The 17713-nt window shown below is 42.1% G+C and overlaps 1 protein-coding gene across 3 annotated transcripts in view; it reads right to left on the bottom strand.

The window, feature by feature from the left end:
* Positions 1-9228: 9228 nt before the first annotated feature.
* The window catches only part of Nha1 (Na[+]/H[+] hydrogen antiporter 1), a 160212-nt gene continuing 151727 nt past the window's right edge, over positions 9229-17713 (bottom strand). For all 3 annotated transcript variants that reach the window (XM_067764734.1, XM_067764732.1, XM_067764735.1), the window contains exons 6-8: positions 11893-12660; positions 11475-11829; positions 9229-9989 (exon numbers count right to left, since the gene is read on the bottom strand). In XM_067764734.1, coding sequence (XP_067620835.1) covers positions 9838-9989; positions 11475-11829; positions 11893-12660 — 1275 coding nt within the window. In that variant the 3' untranslated portion in view covers positions 9229-9837. The remainder of the gene's footprint in view (positions 9990-11474; positions 11830-11892; positions 12661-17713) is intronic.

The raw sequence follows: 17713 nt of genomic DNA on the forward strand, positions 1-17713 counted from the left end.
TGGGCAACAGTATTAGAGCCATCGCAGTCTACACAGGCGTCTCAAATATTGAAAAGGGAATGAGATTGAATCCAAATATTTTACAGATCAAGCAGTAGTGCCGATTTCCTGATACTTACAGTGTAAGCAGCCAGACTGCTAAAAGACAGTACAGTCTCAGGGACAAAAGTAATCATCAACAACACAAGTTACTGTGCTATTGCACCGTTGCTCCGACATTATCCCATACCAAGCGAAAGTCAAAAGTAAATGCACAAACAGTGTAAGCAAACTGAACATACCCAGCCGAATAGTAACAGGGTGTGCGCCAAGGTGTGCAGGCAGTATGCTTGCTTTCCAAGTTCGATGCAGATTAGCGGAACTTACAAGGATAAGAATGCTGAGCAAATTTCTTACATTCTCCTTCATATTTATATCAGCTTAAGATTCATCACTTCAACCTTACTGCATAACAAAAACTAATTTAAGATATGTGTCATTTTACATCATCAAGCTCAAAACTCACCCAGAACTTCCAAACGAATCTTACTAGCTTCGACATGCATATCACAAAACTATGGAAGATCTTAAGGTAATTTATTTCTAGTTTAGATGATTAAATAGCTGGACTACTCATGTTAAGGCTGTGAAAGCTGGGAAATTTGGGATAATTCTGAAAACCCATCTATCAATGTCATGCTTACACCCTTTTCAGCTGTCTATGTGCTTGGTTGACATCCAGAGAATATCTGACATACGAAACCTGAGAGTCACGCTTATAGCATCCGTCTTCCGAAATCTGAAAGAGCTCTCATTCCAGCGTATCTCCGCTTAGATCTTGGTATTTTCATAAAATTCTGCATCACTAAAGCGATGCCTTCGCCGGGATTTCCCTCTATCTATACCTCCCTGCCTAATGGACAAGTGCATATTTGGGTTTTTTTTTTTTCAAGAAATACAGTAATTTAAGTCTACTCAAATGATACGACTTAGAGGAAGTAGCAGTGGCTTCACATACTTAGTATATTAACTTGCAGGAAGCGGAAATAGCATGCCTTCATTTTGGTTATGACCTAAGAGCACTCCAACTTCAAACAATTTAAAAAGGCACAATACACCATTTGTGGGTTAATATCCGCTGTGGGGAACTCAATCCGACATAGAATACAATAGAGTGGAATAAACTTAGGGACTGCCGATCTGTGTCCTCAATTCTTTACAGTACCTCATCTAAGCCATACCAGCAGGAAACCGAGACTCGAAAATTGGGGGTTTATTGAGTAGTGTATGTGTTTATTTATGCTCTACTTTTACAATAGAACACTGCAGAAGCGTCAGCATTAAAAATTCTAGATACTCAGTTTGAGCATGTGACTTTTGTGTCGAAAGTCGTCTGTATATTTATTTTGAGTATGTAAATTTCAAAATTTAGTCTTGGAAAATACAAGTTATTGTTTATACAAATAAAAACTACCGTGTACACCTCACGTGGGTCCCTGGACATAGGGACATCGAGGGAAACTGCATTGCAGATGAGCTCTCTAGGCAGGGTACAACCAGGCAGGTTCTTCCTGGCCAAGAACGCTTAGGTATGCCCCTGTCCACATGCAAGCTAATGCTAAAAGAGCGCATCCACCGTCAAACCGACGAAAGATGTCTACAAACACCGGGGTGTCGAACATCGAACCTGGCCTAAATGGGATCCTAAAAGATCCCGTCACGTGTACAATCTGAGATGGGATACAATTTCCACACTTGTGGGGGCACTAACTAGTCATTGCCTCATATGCTGGCTGGCAACGGCACAAAAAATGCTGCTGGTAACCATAGCAACGGGTGGTTGTGTGCGTATCGGGTGATTGTCGCTTGCCCGGCCACCACACAAGCAGAAAGCATCAAGCGCCATTTGTATTGAAAATTCGTAGCGTGCAGACGTAAACATGTCACCGGATGACGATTTTTTATTGTTTGTAAATTTTGCGAATTTTCATAAACATCTTTGAACTTTTTTCTAAGAATTTTTTCGAGTATGCAGTTTTGTACCTTATTCAATTTTAATAAGATGCTAATCTTAAGCCACTAAGAAAATTACCTGCTTTTTGGCAATTTTTTTTCCATCCGACATGCATTCGTAGGTTTCAATAAACCGCAATGTAAAATCTTTTTCTTCCGCGAATTTGCTCATTTCACGTTTTCACAAAACTAACACACCAATGCTTGTCAATCACGTTGGCCACGATCAAATAGACCAGCTGTCAAGCGAAAGAATCTAAACATTTTGATTTTCATCAAGCAAAGCCGACAACAAGTACGTGTGTGCACGACTACCGCCAATCGCGCCGATTGCTATGGTAACCACCAGTTGTTATGGTTACCAGCAGCATTTTTTGTCCGTTGCTAGCCAGAAATAGGTAGGCATGCAGAAAGTTTAGGAGCGCCTTATCGTCGATGCTGTAGGAGTTGTAAAGAGGATGAGGAGGAGGAAAGGGTGGTTCACCTTATTTGCAACTGTCCAGCACTAAGCGGAGCACGACAGCGCTTTATGGGTGCTCCATTTCTTGATAATCTGAGCGAGGTTGTGGAGCATGACGTCAACGTAGCTTTCATCAGGTCCTCAAAATGGTTCGAAGAGGAAAGTTAACGGTGAATTTTCGTGGTATCACAACGGGCCTAATACTACTGGCCTAAGTGTGGCCCCGGGCAGCCACCTCAACCTAACCTAACCAAACCTAAAATAAAACTATTTTTTTATAAAAAATTTACCTCCTCGGCAGTAAATATTTGACAATGTGTTGGTTACATTTTGCGTTTGCCATCTCCTTTTGACAATCCTTATACCAGTGAAATGGAATAAATAAAATCAGCTGATGAGATGAGCTAACCATATAATTGAGCTATGGTTGCATTTTTGCACTTTCAAAATTACTAGACACTATTAGCATACTTGGTCGACATTTGGGGCGTCCATGTTGTAAATAAGGTCGCGGAAGATTTAGTCGGTGACAATGCCAGGTTTCGCGAGGCGATAAAACTGGAGAGATCAGGGAGATAGCCGTTTATTTTATTGCATAGCTCATCGATCTTTGGGCTTGGGCCTGTGGCCATTATTGTGCAGTCATCGGCGTAGGAAACGATTGTGACTCCTTCCGGTGGTGAAGGTAGCTTAGATATGTAGAAATTAAACAAAAGCGGGGATAGGACACCACCCTGTGGCACCCCTTGTTTAATTCTCCTTTGTTTTGATGTTTCGTTTCTGAATTGCACCGATGCCTGCCGACCACCCAGATAATTTGCGGTCCACCTTTTAAGACATGGGGAAGGGTAGACCCTTCCAGGTCTTGCAGTAACGAGCCATGGTTGACCGTATCAAAAGCTTTTGATAGGTCTAACGCTACGAGTACTGTTCTATGGTGGGGATATTGATTCAAACCGCAATTTATCTGGGTGCTAATGACATTTAGCGCGGAGGTAGTGCTATGGAGTTTTCTGAAGCCATGCTGATGAGGGGCTAGCTGCAAATGTGCTTGGAAATAAGGGAGCAAAATGGCTTCAAGCGTCTTTGCCGCTGGCGATAGGAGAGATATCGGACGATATGACTCACCAACGTTAGCTGGTTTCCCAGGCTTTAGTAGCGGGACCACCTTGGCCATTTTCCATTTCTCGGGTATGACAAAGGTGGAAAGAGACAGGTTGAAGACATGCGCTAAATATTTGAAACCCTCTTTCCCTAGGTTTTTAAGCATCGGCATGGCTATGCCGTCTGGGCCCACTGCTTTGGATGGTTTAGCGCGACCAATGGCGTCCTCAACCTCTCTAGCGGTGATGGTAATTGGTGACGCGCTGAGTTTGTGTTTATGTGCGTGTCTATTGGCTCTCCGTCTATCTTTGTCGACCGTAGGATGCATTATATATTGTCGGCAGAAAGCGCTCGCGCATTTTTTCGCATCCGACAGCACCTTATCGCCAAAGGCGATGGAAACTTTGTCTTTGTGCTTAGTCGGATTCGATAGGGACTTTACGGTGGACCAAAGTTTACCTACACCGGTAGAGAGGTTACAACCTCTTAGGTGCTCTTCCCATTTCGCCCGCTTGTGTTCGTCCACAAGCAATCTGATGCGTTGGTTTATATCCCTTATTTGGGGGTCGTCTGGATCAAGCTGTCTTATAAGGTCGCGTTCCCTCGCTAAGCTCGCGGCCTCCGCCGGGAAGTGGGCCGGATTTCGGGAATTCTCCCGGCGGGAATGAAATGTGCCGAGGCGGATTCAATGACCTTACGGAAGGCACGCTCCCCTTGGCGGGCATCAGTCGGGATAGGGAGGGCAGCAAAGCTGCTGTCTGTTGCAGATTTATATTCTTCCCACTTTCCTTTTTTGAAGTTTATGAAAGTGCGTTTTTCGGTGACGATGAAGTCGGCGGTACGCTCGAACGAAATAAGTATGGGCAGGTGGTCGGATGCCAATGTTACCATCGGCTGCCAGTTGACGCAGTTTACGAGTTCTGCGCTCACGATTGAGATATCTGGCGAGCTATGACAGCTTCCTACCATACGTGTGGGGGCGTCTCCGTTTATTGTGCAGAACATCGTTTCGTCTATTTGATCCGCCAAGATCTCACCCCTACTGTCCGCCCGCAAGTTTGAATGCCATAGGTCGTGATGGGCATTGAAATCGCCTAAGATAATGCGATTGTTGCCAGTGAGTAAGGCCTCGATATTAGGGCGGTATCCACTGGGGCAACAGGTGACAGGAGGGATGTAGATGTTGATGATTTCTAGATTTGCATCGCCTGACCGGACAGATAGGCCTTGACGTTCTAAGACATTGTCACTGCGGTCGATGCCAGGATCAAATATATGATATTGCACAGAGTGGTGTATAATAAACGCGAGGCCGCCTCCATTTCCGCTCTCGCGGTCTTTCCTGTGGACATTATAACCAGAGCAGTTCTGCAATCAGATCTTGCTGTGAGTTTAGTCTCTTGAATCGCAGCAATGCGGATGTTGTGCCGCTTCATGAAATCGACTATCTCCGTAATCTTCCCAATTAGTCCATTACAGTTGAACTGCAGAATTCTGAAGTGCATGAGGGGTGACGCCGCCACTCTAGGGGTAAGTGAGGGGTGACTACGCCTAGGTTGTGGAAGGCCAGGACGCAATTGCTGTTGTGGCCTTGGGACTGGGCGCCCTTGGGCAAGCATTGGGGTACCCGGATGATTTGGGTTTGCGACCTGGCAACATGGCGCGATGAAACCCGTCGAGGGGTTGCCGTCGCGGAGACCAGAACATCTAGGAAAGTGGCACCACCCAAGGCAGGAGCTGCATTGAGCGGATGTCGCAAACCTATATATTCTGTGCTGGCAGACGGTGCAAACGGAGGCAGGGACTAAGAGTCTGTTTCCCTGACCTGCACGATTGCTGCCAGAAAAGAGGGGGGGAGAAGAAGACGGGGGCAGGGGCTGATGCTCAGCATTGCTACCAGCTCTACTACGAAGGTAGTAGTTATGAGTGGTATCAGCTGTTTGAGTTGTTGGCGCCGTGGGGCGCGAGCAGCAGCGGGTACTTGTTGTGGCTTGCTGAGCAGCGAAGCTGCTGGAAGGTAGTGGGGATACGCTTAGGCGTAGACTACGGGACGCCCTTGGGCGTGAGCAGCAAGGAGCCACAAAAGATTTATAAAAGTTACGTGGACGTCGGGTTTTGGGATCAAGCCCAGAACAACCTGTCCGATGCAACCATCCCTTGCACGAGACACACTGAACAGAGTATGACCGTCCTAAAAAGATTATTTTCTGGCAAATGCAGCAAAACCATTTCTCAGGACCGGGGTCAGGAGACGGACCCGGATTGGGTTCGATACCTTCCCGGAGTAAGAGAATATGTAGCAGTCCTGCTGCAAGGAGCTGCTGGGAGGATGACAATTTGTGGGAGGGACGAAACAAATTAAATGGGGTCACACTGAAATGACAGTCCTTGGTCGGGAAAAATCCCGAGTCGCTCCGGTACATAGAACCGACTGCCTTGGGAAGCGACCATATTGAACATCCACGTCGATGGCACTACGCTACCGACTGTCCTACACCACAAAATCTTGGGTGTGACGTTTGATCAGGATCTACATTTTGGTGCGCACGCAACCGCAATTGTTCCAAGAATTCAGAGCCGTAATAAAATCCTCAAATCCCTTGCTGGCAGTACCTGGGGAAAAGATAAAGAAACGCTCTTGACCACATACAAAGCAATTAGCCAGCCGATTACGTGCTACGCGTCACCCATATGGTCGCCAAGCCTAAAAACCACCCACTGGAAGAAACTACAGGCCTGCCAAAATACTGCTCTCAGAATCGCCACGGGCTGTCTTCTTATGTCCCCAGAACACCATCTGCATAATGAGGCGAGAATACTCCCCATCAGGGAGAGAAATGAGATGCTGACCAAACAGTTTCTGTTGAATACCCAGAAACCTGGGCATCCCAACAGACATCTGATTGACGAACCAGCACCGCCTAGGGGCCTAAGGAGTCATCTCCGTAAGCATTTTGAGGAAATACGGCACCTGAGAACCCAGCCGTATGAAGCGGAAAAACACAAGCAGGTCCTTGGTGAACTCCATAGACAGGCGTCGGACCTTTATGTCGGGAATTGCCCGGTGAATCCAGTACTTGAAGAAAAATATCCAGAACTCGCAGAAGAGGAACGCATACTCCCCAGGGAAACGCGTGTCACTCTTGCTCAACTTCGTTCTGGATACTGTAACAGGTTAAACTCTTACCTATCCAGAATCAACCCCGACATACAAAATGTATGCCCTGCTTGCAATGTGTCCCCACATGACACCAACCATCTCTTTAATTGTAATGTGGAACCAACGCCTCTAACACCCCTTTCCTTATGGTCCACCCCTGTTGAAACGGCAAGTTTCCTTGGACTCCCGTTAGAGGATATTGATGACAATTTGTGATCGGTCGCGGCTATTAGGTGGGGCGAGCATTGCTACAACAACAACAACAACAACAACAGCATACTTGGCAGACGTTATACTGTCCGAAAAAAAATTTAAAGGAGATACCTACTTAGATTCAAGGACTTGATTTTTAAATTTTTTTTCAAATATGTGTTTTAGATTTTCTTCCATAAAAAGTGTGAACATTTGTTTATGTGACTTTTTTGACGGACTTTTGGACGACTGCTTCAGGAAGAAAGGTTTCGTGAAAACTCTGAAACAGAACTGATACCGCAAATCGTTCCGAAATGATGCTGCTAGCAATCTTAAAAAACAATTCTAAAATGTTCTCAAAGCGTTCCCGAACTGACGCGAAAAAATCATCGACTTGGTCAGGGTTAAATTCGAAAACGATCTTTATATGAAGAGGCAAAGGAAATACTCCCGACATGGTCCAAAATATACATATATGATCTGGGCCCGAAGTACTGAAACGAGAACATCTTCACTAAAACGTGGAAATGATCGTGAAAATGTGGCCTTTTGTTGTTGTTGTTGTTGTAGCAGTGCTTCGCCCCACCCAACAGCCGCGACCGATCACAAATTGTCATCAATATCCTCTAACGGGAGTCCAAGGAAATTTGCTGTTTCAACAGGGGTGGACCATAAGGAAAGGGGTGTTAGAGGCGTTGGTTCCACATTACAATTAAAGAGATGGTTGGTGTCATGTGGGGACACATTGCAAGCGGGGCATACATTTTGTATGTCGGGGTTGATTCTGGATAGGTAAGAGTTTAACCTGTTACAGTATCCAGAACGAAGTTGAGCAAGAGTGACACGCGTTTCCCTGGGGAGTATGCGTTCCTCTTCCGCGAATTTTGGATACTTTTCTTTGAGTACTGGATTCACCGGGCAATTCCCGGCATAAAGGTCCGACGCCTGTTTGGGGAGTTCACCAAGGACCTGCTTGTGTTTTTTCGCTTCATACGGCTGGGTTCTCAGGTGCCGTATTTCCTCAAAATGCTTACGGAGATGACTCCTTAAGCCCCTAGGCGGTGCTGGCTCATCAATCAGATGTCTGTTGGGATGCTCAGGTTTCTGGGTATTCAACAGGAACTGTTTGATCAGCATCTCATTTCTCTCCCTGATGGGGAGTATTCTGGCCTCATTATGCAGATGGTGTTCTGGGGACATAAGAAGACATCCCCTGGCGATTCTGAGAGCAGTATTTTGGCAAGCCTGTAGCTTCTTCCAGTGGGTAATTTTTAGGCTTGGCGACCATATGGGTGACGCGTAGCACGCAATCGGCTGGCTAATTGCTTTGTATGTAGTCATGAGCGTTTCTTTATCTTTTCCCTAAGTACTGCCAGCGGGGGATTTGAGGATTTTGTTACGGCTCTGAATTCTCGGAACAATTGAGGCTGCGTGCTCACCAAAATGTAGATCCTGATCAAACGTCACACCCAAGATTTTGGGGTGTAGGACAGTCGGTAGCGTAGTGCCATCGACGTGGATGTTCAAGATGGTCGACATTTGGGACATCCATGTTGTAAATAAGGTCGCGGAAGATTTAGTCGGTGATAATGCCAGGTTTCGCGAGGCGAAAAAACTGGAGAGATCAGGGAGGTAGCCGTTTATTCCATTGCATAGCTCATCGATCTGTGGGCCTGGGCCTGTGGCCATTATTGTGCAGTCATCGGCGTAGGAAACGATTGTGACTCCTTCCGGTGGTGAAGGTAGCTTAGATATGTAGAAATTAAACAAAAGTGGGGACAGGACACCACCCTGTGGCACCCCTTGTTTAATTCTTTTTGGTTTTGATGTTTCGTTTCTAAATTGCACCGATGCCTGCCGACCACCCAGATAATTTGCGGGCCACCTTTTAAGACATGAGGGAAGGGTAAACCCTTCCAGGTCTTGCAGTAACGAGCCATGGTTGACCGTATCAAAAGCTTTTTATAGGTCTAGCGCTACGAGTACTGTTCTATGGTGGGGGTTTTGATTTAAACCGCAATTTATCTGGGTGCCAATGGTATTTAGCGCGGTGGTTGCTATGGAGTTTTCTGAAGCCATGCTGATTACAGGCTAGCTGCAAATTGGCCTTTTGTGCTTCTTTTCTTCATACGGCTGACTTCTTGAGTGTCGAATGTGTTCATAGTGCTTATTTTTTCAGGGGCGGGGCCTCTTCTTTCTTGTAGCATTAGTTTCCTTTCTATTCTTTCTATTTTAGGCACTTTTGAACCCCCTATTATTTAATTAATTAATTACACAGTTTTCAATTACGTTTAACATTTAGCACAGACTTTGTTTGGAATAGTTTATCGATATGGTTTATATTTATTTTAAGCCTACATGTATACTTCTAAATACGACGAAAACAAAAAACAACACTTAAATAATAGTCATGGGGTAGTAGGTATAGTATCTGTAGAATAGATAATGTCATGTACTACCGTCGATGTCTTCTTAATATTTAGTATTTCAGTATACTTCTACATACTATTTTACATAGTTTTTCTATTCAGCAAACAATATCAGTCCCAGATTTCTTAAAATCGTTAGTGCTAAAACTTGAATGCTGAAAATCAATTAAACAAATATATACGGTACGCCTAAATGTATGCAATGCTACCAGAAGTTAGCCTGCGATTCGCATAGTATTACTCGCATTAGCAGGCGAAGTGCTTAATATTACATACCTTTAGGCGCATACAAATTTTATTTTATAGATTTTCAGCGATTCAGTTTTAGCATTGGCGATTTTTAGAATTTGGGTTTAGGAAACAACAAAAAGCACGAACTATTCGTTGAAGGACATATACCAATACATTTATACAATTCGAATAACGGTGCATTTTATAATTATTGTCCTTGATCTTTGTGTATTGTAGTTGGCACCTCTGGGCATGTTGGAATAATATAACTAATGTGCATAACCAACATTATTAATGTTTGCGTTCGATTGCGTATTACCAACGGTTGTCTTGTCCATAGGTGATTCGGGATCTTCACGCTCCTCCTCCTCATCAATAATACTAATATCGCGTATAGATGGACGATGACTGCGACGCCAACCTGTAATAGGAAATAAGACAAGCAAAGATATGGTGTTTAATTGCATATATACCGAAATGTGGGTTAACTAATTTTGGGAAGGAGCTTAGCAGGAAAGCGCAAGGGCAGGACCTTAAGTATAAATAAGCAAGAGTTCTAGCTTATGGGTAGAAAGGAAATATGTCGTGCAGAAGTTCTTCAAAATAAAAAAAAAACTCGATTGCCATGTCGAATTTTTCAGAGCTTTAGAGTTTGTTGACTTTAAGATGCTGTTCCTCTAGCTCCGAAATCGTCCCTCGCGGAATATACTTGCTAGCTTTACCAGTCATATTCAATCAAGGGTAGCCTCCGTGGTGTAGTGGTAGCGTGCTCCGCCTACCATACCGAAGATCCTTAGACAAGCCCCGTGCAAAGCAACATCAAAACTTTGGAAACAATAGCTCGCCCTAAAATCTCTTCGTTGGTTACTACGTCTTGATATCGGCCTGTTATCGTCCAACTAGTGGATACTTATTGGTTTCTAATCTGCTTGTTATCGACGGGTTACAGGTCTGTCATCGATTTGGTAGTGATTTTTTATTGATACATGTTTCATAACAAACTGTTGAGCCGTCGAAAGATAACAAACCGATAACACGACAATGTCAAATCGGTCAGCCTCCGAAAATAAATCGATAACTTTTAGATATCAAATTAATAACTTTTTGATGACAAATCGATACATTTTCGATAACACGCCGATACCAAACTGGTAGCACCCTTGGTAACATACACTTTTTATAAACATCGATAAATCATCGATAACTTTTAGCTAAAATATCGATTACTTTTTGATAAAAGATCTATAACTTTTCGATAACTGTTTAATACCAAATCAGTTAGTTGTTTTTTGACAAGAAATCTATATCTGTTCCACAGCTTTTTGATAACATACTCCATATATTTTAGATAAATATTCCATAACTTTTCGATAACAAATCAATATACTTTCGTTAAGAAAACGATAACTCATTGAAAAAGCAATTTATAACTTATTTATACACTGAGCAAGTCGATAACACGCCTTCCCGTATCTGTTTCGGCTTCGGTTTAGACTTCTAATCTTTCCTTTCGTCTTCCTTCCGTTTCTTGTTTCATTTCCTTTCTTTTCTTTTCCTTTCCTCTCCTTTGTTAAGTGGATATCCTAACATTCTCTGCCTCAATCTCATACGAATGTTAATTGGAAAATCGAGTAGCTCACGCATGCCTTACCTAGCACATATTGGCCGAATGGCTGAAAAAACTTAGAGGGAGAACTACTTTAGTTTCATATCGAGTGAGCGCCCCGCTATCAAAGATTTAGAGGGAGCAGACTTCAGCTTACGCCTTCTTAAAAATTTACGGTACAACTTATTCACATAAGAGAGATGTAAAAAATCAAAGACCTTTAAAGAACTTTCAAAAACATGTGTTCCCAATATTTAATCAAAGAAGATATTCCTTGCCATTTGCACAACAAATGCTTACCTTCCACAACCGGAGGCTGCTTGGTTCGTGTCAACAAACGCGGACCGGTAAGCGTGATCAAAATGGCGCCCAAAGGAGCTGTCAAAACAATACTCAATACACAAAGTGTCTGTACGATATATGCTAAACGTCGCTCTTCTACGCTAGGATTAGCGCCCAAGTTACGCAAAGGGACCGTGGATAGAGCTGCTTGCACAGTAGCTTTTGACATCCAAGAGATGGCAACAAAGAATTTCTCTTTCGTATTAAGACGATCACCAAATGCGATACCAGCCGTACAAAAGATGCGCAGTACAGAAGAAATTGCAATGCATGTTAGACCCAAATAGACGAGATCGCCTTCCAGTTCACTTATCTGCAAAATAAATCGGAAATATTATCTTTTATAACAGTGCTTTTTTAACACATCTCTACACACCTTAATAGTGGCACCCGTAACACTAAACAATATCGGTTCAAATATCATCCAAATAATTTCGAATGCCGTACCCACTGGATTATCTTCCGCCTCCCAACCTTGTTGAATCCAAAACAAATTGGAAGTGAATGCCGCGAATACGACTGCCAGCGGACCAGCGCCTTCATAACCAAGATCTTCGCTGCCATAAATAGCCACCAAACCGCCAGCGAACAGCAATATCGAACGTAACGGTACCACATATTCGTCACCCTTTTCGGGAAAGAAACGTGCCATATAACCCCACATGACACCGAATCCTATGCCACCAATAATACAAATAGGCGCTTGAGAGATTTGATATGCAACACCGCTATTCGTAAATATTATACTACTTATGATGCCGAAGAGTGCAACCGAGAGTGCATCATCAATACCCGAAACGGCAATAATTAAAGTTGGTATACCTTTCGCAACACCATAACCTTTAGAGCGTAAACGCAATAGACATGGTACAACAACAGCTGGCGAGACGGCGGCAATTACAGCACCCATTAAGAATGCCCACAACCACGGTAAAGTTAGTAAGAAATGTGATGAGATAGCAACAACGACCACTTCGAGTGCCCATGGTATAATACCAAGCTTGAGAATGGTTTTGTAAACTTTACGAAAAGCATCAGGCTCCATTTCGAGACCAGCTCGTACAAGTATGATAGTGAGCGCGAATTTTCGTAGATGTCCTGTTACAAGTGAGAAATCTCCATCCAAGTGAACCCAGCCAACATTCTGAAAGATAAAAAACAATAAAGTTTGGTCTAGAGGAAATATGTAAATTGGATAAACAAAGGATGTTATATTTGATAGGAAACTTGGGTAAACTAAGGAGGATACAACTGTTGTGGAAGAGTTGAGTGAATACAAAATATGTAAACGCATACAAGAAAAAAAAAATCTGCTGAAGAGCTACATATGAAAAATTAGCAGGGCAAAAGCGGTTGCACTACGCTACCGACTGTCCTATACCCCAAAATCTTGGGTGTGATGTTTGATCAAGATCGACATTTTGGTGAGCATGCAGCCGCAATTGTACCGAAAATCCAGAGCCGTAATAAAATCCTCAAAGCTCTTGCTGGCAGTACTTGGGGTAAAGATAAAGAAACGCTCATTACCAATTACAAATCAATTGGCCAGCCGATTGCATGCTACGCGTCCCTGCTATGGTCGCCAAGCCTAAAAACTACTCACTGGAAGAAGCTACAGGCCTGCCAAAATACTGCTCTCAGAACCGCCACGGGCTGTCTTCTTATTTCCCCAGAACACCATCTACATAGTGAGGCGAGAATACTCCCCATCAGGGAGAGAAATGAGATGCTAACCAAACAGTTCCTGTTGAATGCCCAGAAACCTGGGCATCCCAACAGACATCTGATTGATGAGCCAACACCGCCCAGGGGCTTAGGGAGTCATCTCCGCAAGCATTATGAGGAAATACGGCACCTGAGAACTCAGCCGTATGAAGCCAGTAAACACAAGCAGGTCCTCAGTGAACTTCACAAACAGGCGTCGGACCTTTATGCCAGGAATTGCCCGGTGAATCCAGTACTCAAAGAACAATACCCAAAACTTGCGGAAGAGGAACGCACACTCCCCAGGGAAACGCGAGTCACTCTAGCTCAACTTCGATCTGGATACTGTAACAGGTTAAACTCTTACCTATCCAGAATCCACCCCGACATACAAAATGTATGCCCTGCTTGCAATGTATCCCTGCATGACACCAACCATCTCTTTAATTGTAATGTAGAACCAACGCCCCTAAAGGGCGCGTACTAAGAAATCTGAGTGGGTTTGCAGTTTATCAATTATCAGTATAACGGGAGCTTTGAGAACCACTCCGACAACATAAACATAATCATTAAGCACTTTCCAGCTATAATCCTGCAAAAATTGCGAATACTCCATGCATGCATGTATGGAGTACTCGCTATGGACCAACGAGTGCTCAAAAATAAACCAAAATTCATACAAAAAATATGGTCCAATTAACATTGCGATGTCCTAGGACTGGATCATATACTCCAGCTCAGCATTACATCAGAATAATCCATGGAGTACTCCAGTATGACACAAGTGGACCACATGATCCAACGATTTTTTCAGGGAAGGAGTGATACAACTGTCAAATTAAGAAGCAGCAAGTCGCTTAAGTCCTAGAAAACTTCTATTATTTGCCAAGAGGACGGAGTTATTTTATAACGTAGGTCGTGGTTTTGGATAGGGTTTTTTCAGTTTGGTCGTTAAAACAAACTTCTGGTAACACTACGAACTCATTCAGTCTATGTAGGATCCTCGTGGACCGGCCAGTTCAAGCTAACCTAACCTAATTGTGGTCAAAGAACAAGACGTTATAAAATGCAAATGCCTCCGCTTCTTTGGGGATTTTGAAGACGATTGGAATGATACGGCACACGAATACGTTGATAGAAGGTGTAGGTTCTGGTAGGTTCTGGTAGCCGCAGCAGCAGAAATACTGGTCGTAAACTGTAGTCGCGTCAATTTTTACATTGACAGTCAGGTGGTCATTACGGCGATAGGCTCGCATAGTAGAGCATCTAAAACTGAATAATGAGTGCAAAAAAAGGTCTGTATTACGTTCCCGACCATAGGGTTGTTGTTATTGTATTGACGATGAAAACACTCCCCGAATGTTTCCTTTGCCGGATATAGATCCGGTACGTTCCGACATCAAGCATCATAAGGTTACTAGCCCGACCATCTCTGGAACGATTAATATGACTGCATTAAACCTTCCGGGCCATCCCGATCCCCACCCCCTGCTTCCATGAGCAACTTGGGCTCGCCAGAGCCTCGCCTGCTAAATATGTGTATATAAATTCATATTTGTAGGCGAGGTTCCTCAGAAAAACATTTACAGTGGTTATGTTATTTGAATATCAAAGCCCAGCAAGATTATGCCTTTGTTTAAAGAGACATTTTTCGTTCTTTTTGAACCATTGACATACATGAAGTACTTGAAAATTTTGTATATTCTTTTTATTTTAACTATACAAAGATTGAGAAACCCGAATCGTCCCAATATTAATGACCACACTGTTTTATATGTGCATTCCTGTTATTAGTAACGTTCCATTTAGTCACCGAGCTCTGGATCACGATCAAATCTCGATTGTAACGATCAGGATCAGTACTATGAGAGTTGGCAGCACTCAACGAATGTGTACACTAGAGATATACGCCGCTGATAAACGCCGCCGCCGCCGCCGATTTTGGTCGTTTTTCGCACGCCGCAGCCGAATATCAAAAATGTCGGCGCGATGTCGGCGGTGGTGTCCGGCGCGTTACTATATTTTCTACTTGTTTAAGACTGTTTATGCCATTTATTGTTTATGTCGAAAATTTATCGAATATGGTCGAAAGTGGTATCAACGGATGCGCATCACTGCCAGTTATAAGAAACTAATTGCAAAATTTAACTCTTTCTAATACTAGGTACAAACACACGCCATATTGGCAATTTATACCATTTGGGCAATTTATTACGCAATTTATCATATAATAAATTGTAATAACAAATTGCCAATTTAAAAAAAATTGCGTAATAAATTGTTTCAAACTGTAAATACAACCTTGTAAAGTGTGTTTATTGAGTAGATTTAAACGTCAGCTGCGCATGGCTCAACTATATGGTTGGCTCATCTCATCAGCTGATATTATTTTTTTCATTTCACTGGAGTAGGAATTGTCAAAAGAGGATGGCAAACTCAAAATGAAACCAAAACATTGAACACATTATCTTACAACACATAAAAATTTTAAAGTTTTATGTTTTCATTCCATTTCATTCACCTAATTCCAACACGCACATTTTGACATTCTGAACACAGGTATGTTGTTGCTGTAGAGATGAGCCAACTGGCCATCAAATTACTATTGTGTAAGCTAAATTGAGTTGTATGAACACCACTCAATTTGAATTGATATTGCCTCAATTTATTTTTCTGTTTGAACATAGCAGAACTGTTCAAAGGTTATTAAAAAAAAAAAAAAAACAGGCATTTTCGATGTCAGCTTTAAACGGACTTTGCATAACCCAATTCATCAAGTTATTAAAACAAAACACTAAAAGAAAAGTTATATAATAAACTAGCAAGTACCCCGGCTTGCTTCCTTACGCCGCAAAAAGTAAATCTATTGTGTTTTTGCTATTTGGGTATAGTTTAAAAGACGAGATACACATACATATGTCATGCACATATTGTAACGAATTTAGTGAAATTCCGCTTATTCCAAACTTTCTGCTAACGTTCGAATCGCTAAACTGTTGAATAAATAACTCCAATATTCAATAATGCAAAATGGTCTTTATTAGACTACTTTGAGAGTACTTCACAATAACTCTTACTTCACAACTAATTGCGTGTTTAATTCAAACTGATTACTGATTACTCAGCTTGCGCTGCTTTTATACTTTCCGCTGCTTAATTCGCATACCCCTACTAAGGTCTAGTAATTTCACGAACTTCATGCTTGGTTACCAGCCATATACAGGTATACTTGTAGTTTGTAACCATATGCGTGTGTATATGTGAGTACTATTTCGGCTGTTGACTACATGTGTTGTGCGTATCTCTCCGTTGCCTTGCATGTATGTGAGTAAATGATGATTGATTTGATGTACACAAGAGTGGCAGCTTACTTTGTTGTTGTTGTGCCTTTATTCACTTAGTATCAGATTAGTGATGTGAGTAATACTTAGTGATGCTAATATTCGTCACAATATTTTTTCTGCTACGAAAGTAATAGTGTACTACCCTCTGTTGTATGAAATGCAAACACTTTTCAATTCGTTAACGTTATAAACGATTTATTAATGAACAATTTTGAAAGAGAACAAAACGCAAAAAGATAACAATTCAAATAACATTAGGTGCTTAAGTGAATTGAGTGCTGAGTCTAATATCACTCTATTTCAAAACGCTTTTGAAAAACGCCCTACCTCGAAACTCTTTTCACTCTCAGAATTTGATTAAAGAACGCCCCATCTTAGAATTTATCTCAGCTCAAAATTTATTGAATTTATACCGAGATGAAAAAAATTTTGAAATAGGGCGTTCTTCAATCAAATTCTGAGATAGGGTGTTTGCTTTTGGCATGTCTGAAGGATTATTTTACAAAATGATAAACTTATAATTAACTATTTAATTAAAAACTTTGCCTTTTAATTTTATTTAATTTAAGACCAATATTCAGAAACTTCTAGGCAATGTTTTGCAGCATACAATCATAAATACAACGAAGTTTGAAAAAGAGATATCGCTCATTTACTTCAATAGTGTCATAACTCAAAAAACACAATTTTCCAGGAGAGCCATTCAAAGATTTTAACTGCCATATGTTGCGCATATAAAGGCATATTTTCATTTTTATAGCACGTGGTAAATTTTTAACTGATCAGAAAGATTTTTTTATACAACATAGATGATGATATTGGGTACGTGTATATGTTATTAACTCAAAAGTCGTTTTTTTTGAGTTATGACACTTGAAGTAAATTAGCGATATGTATGTACGTTCTATGATTTGCGCGCTAACATCCATATGTATGTACATTGGACTGGGTTGATTTATTAACCGATATCGCGCCATCGATTTTTCGATAGGATTTGGGCTCAGGAAAAACAGCGCATTCATTTATAATTTTGTCGATTTTTGTAACGAGTTAGCAGCGAACCGAATGCGAATGTTCAGACACACACACACAGACACATATACACACATACACACACACACACACACACACACACGTACTTGCACATAC

The sequence above is a fragment of the Eurosta solidaginis genome, chromosome 2 (assembly GCF_040869045.1).
Source record: "Eurosta solidaginis isolate ZX-2024a chromosome 2, ASM4086904v1, whole genome shotgun sequence".
Classification (NCBI taxonomy): domain Eukaryota; kingdom Metazoa; phylum Arthropoda; class Insecta; order Diptera; family Tephritidae; genus Eurosta; species Eurosta solidaginis.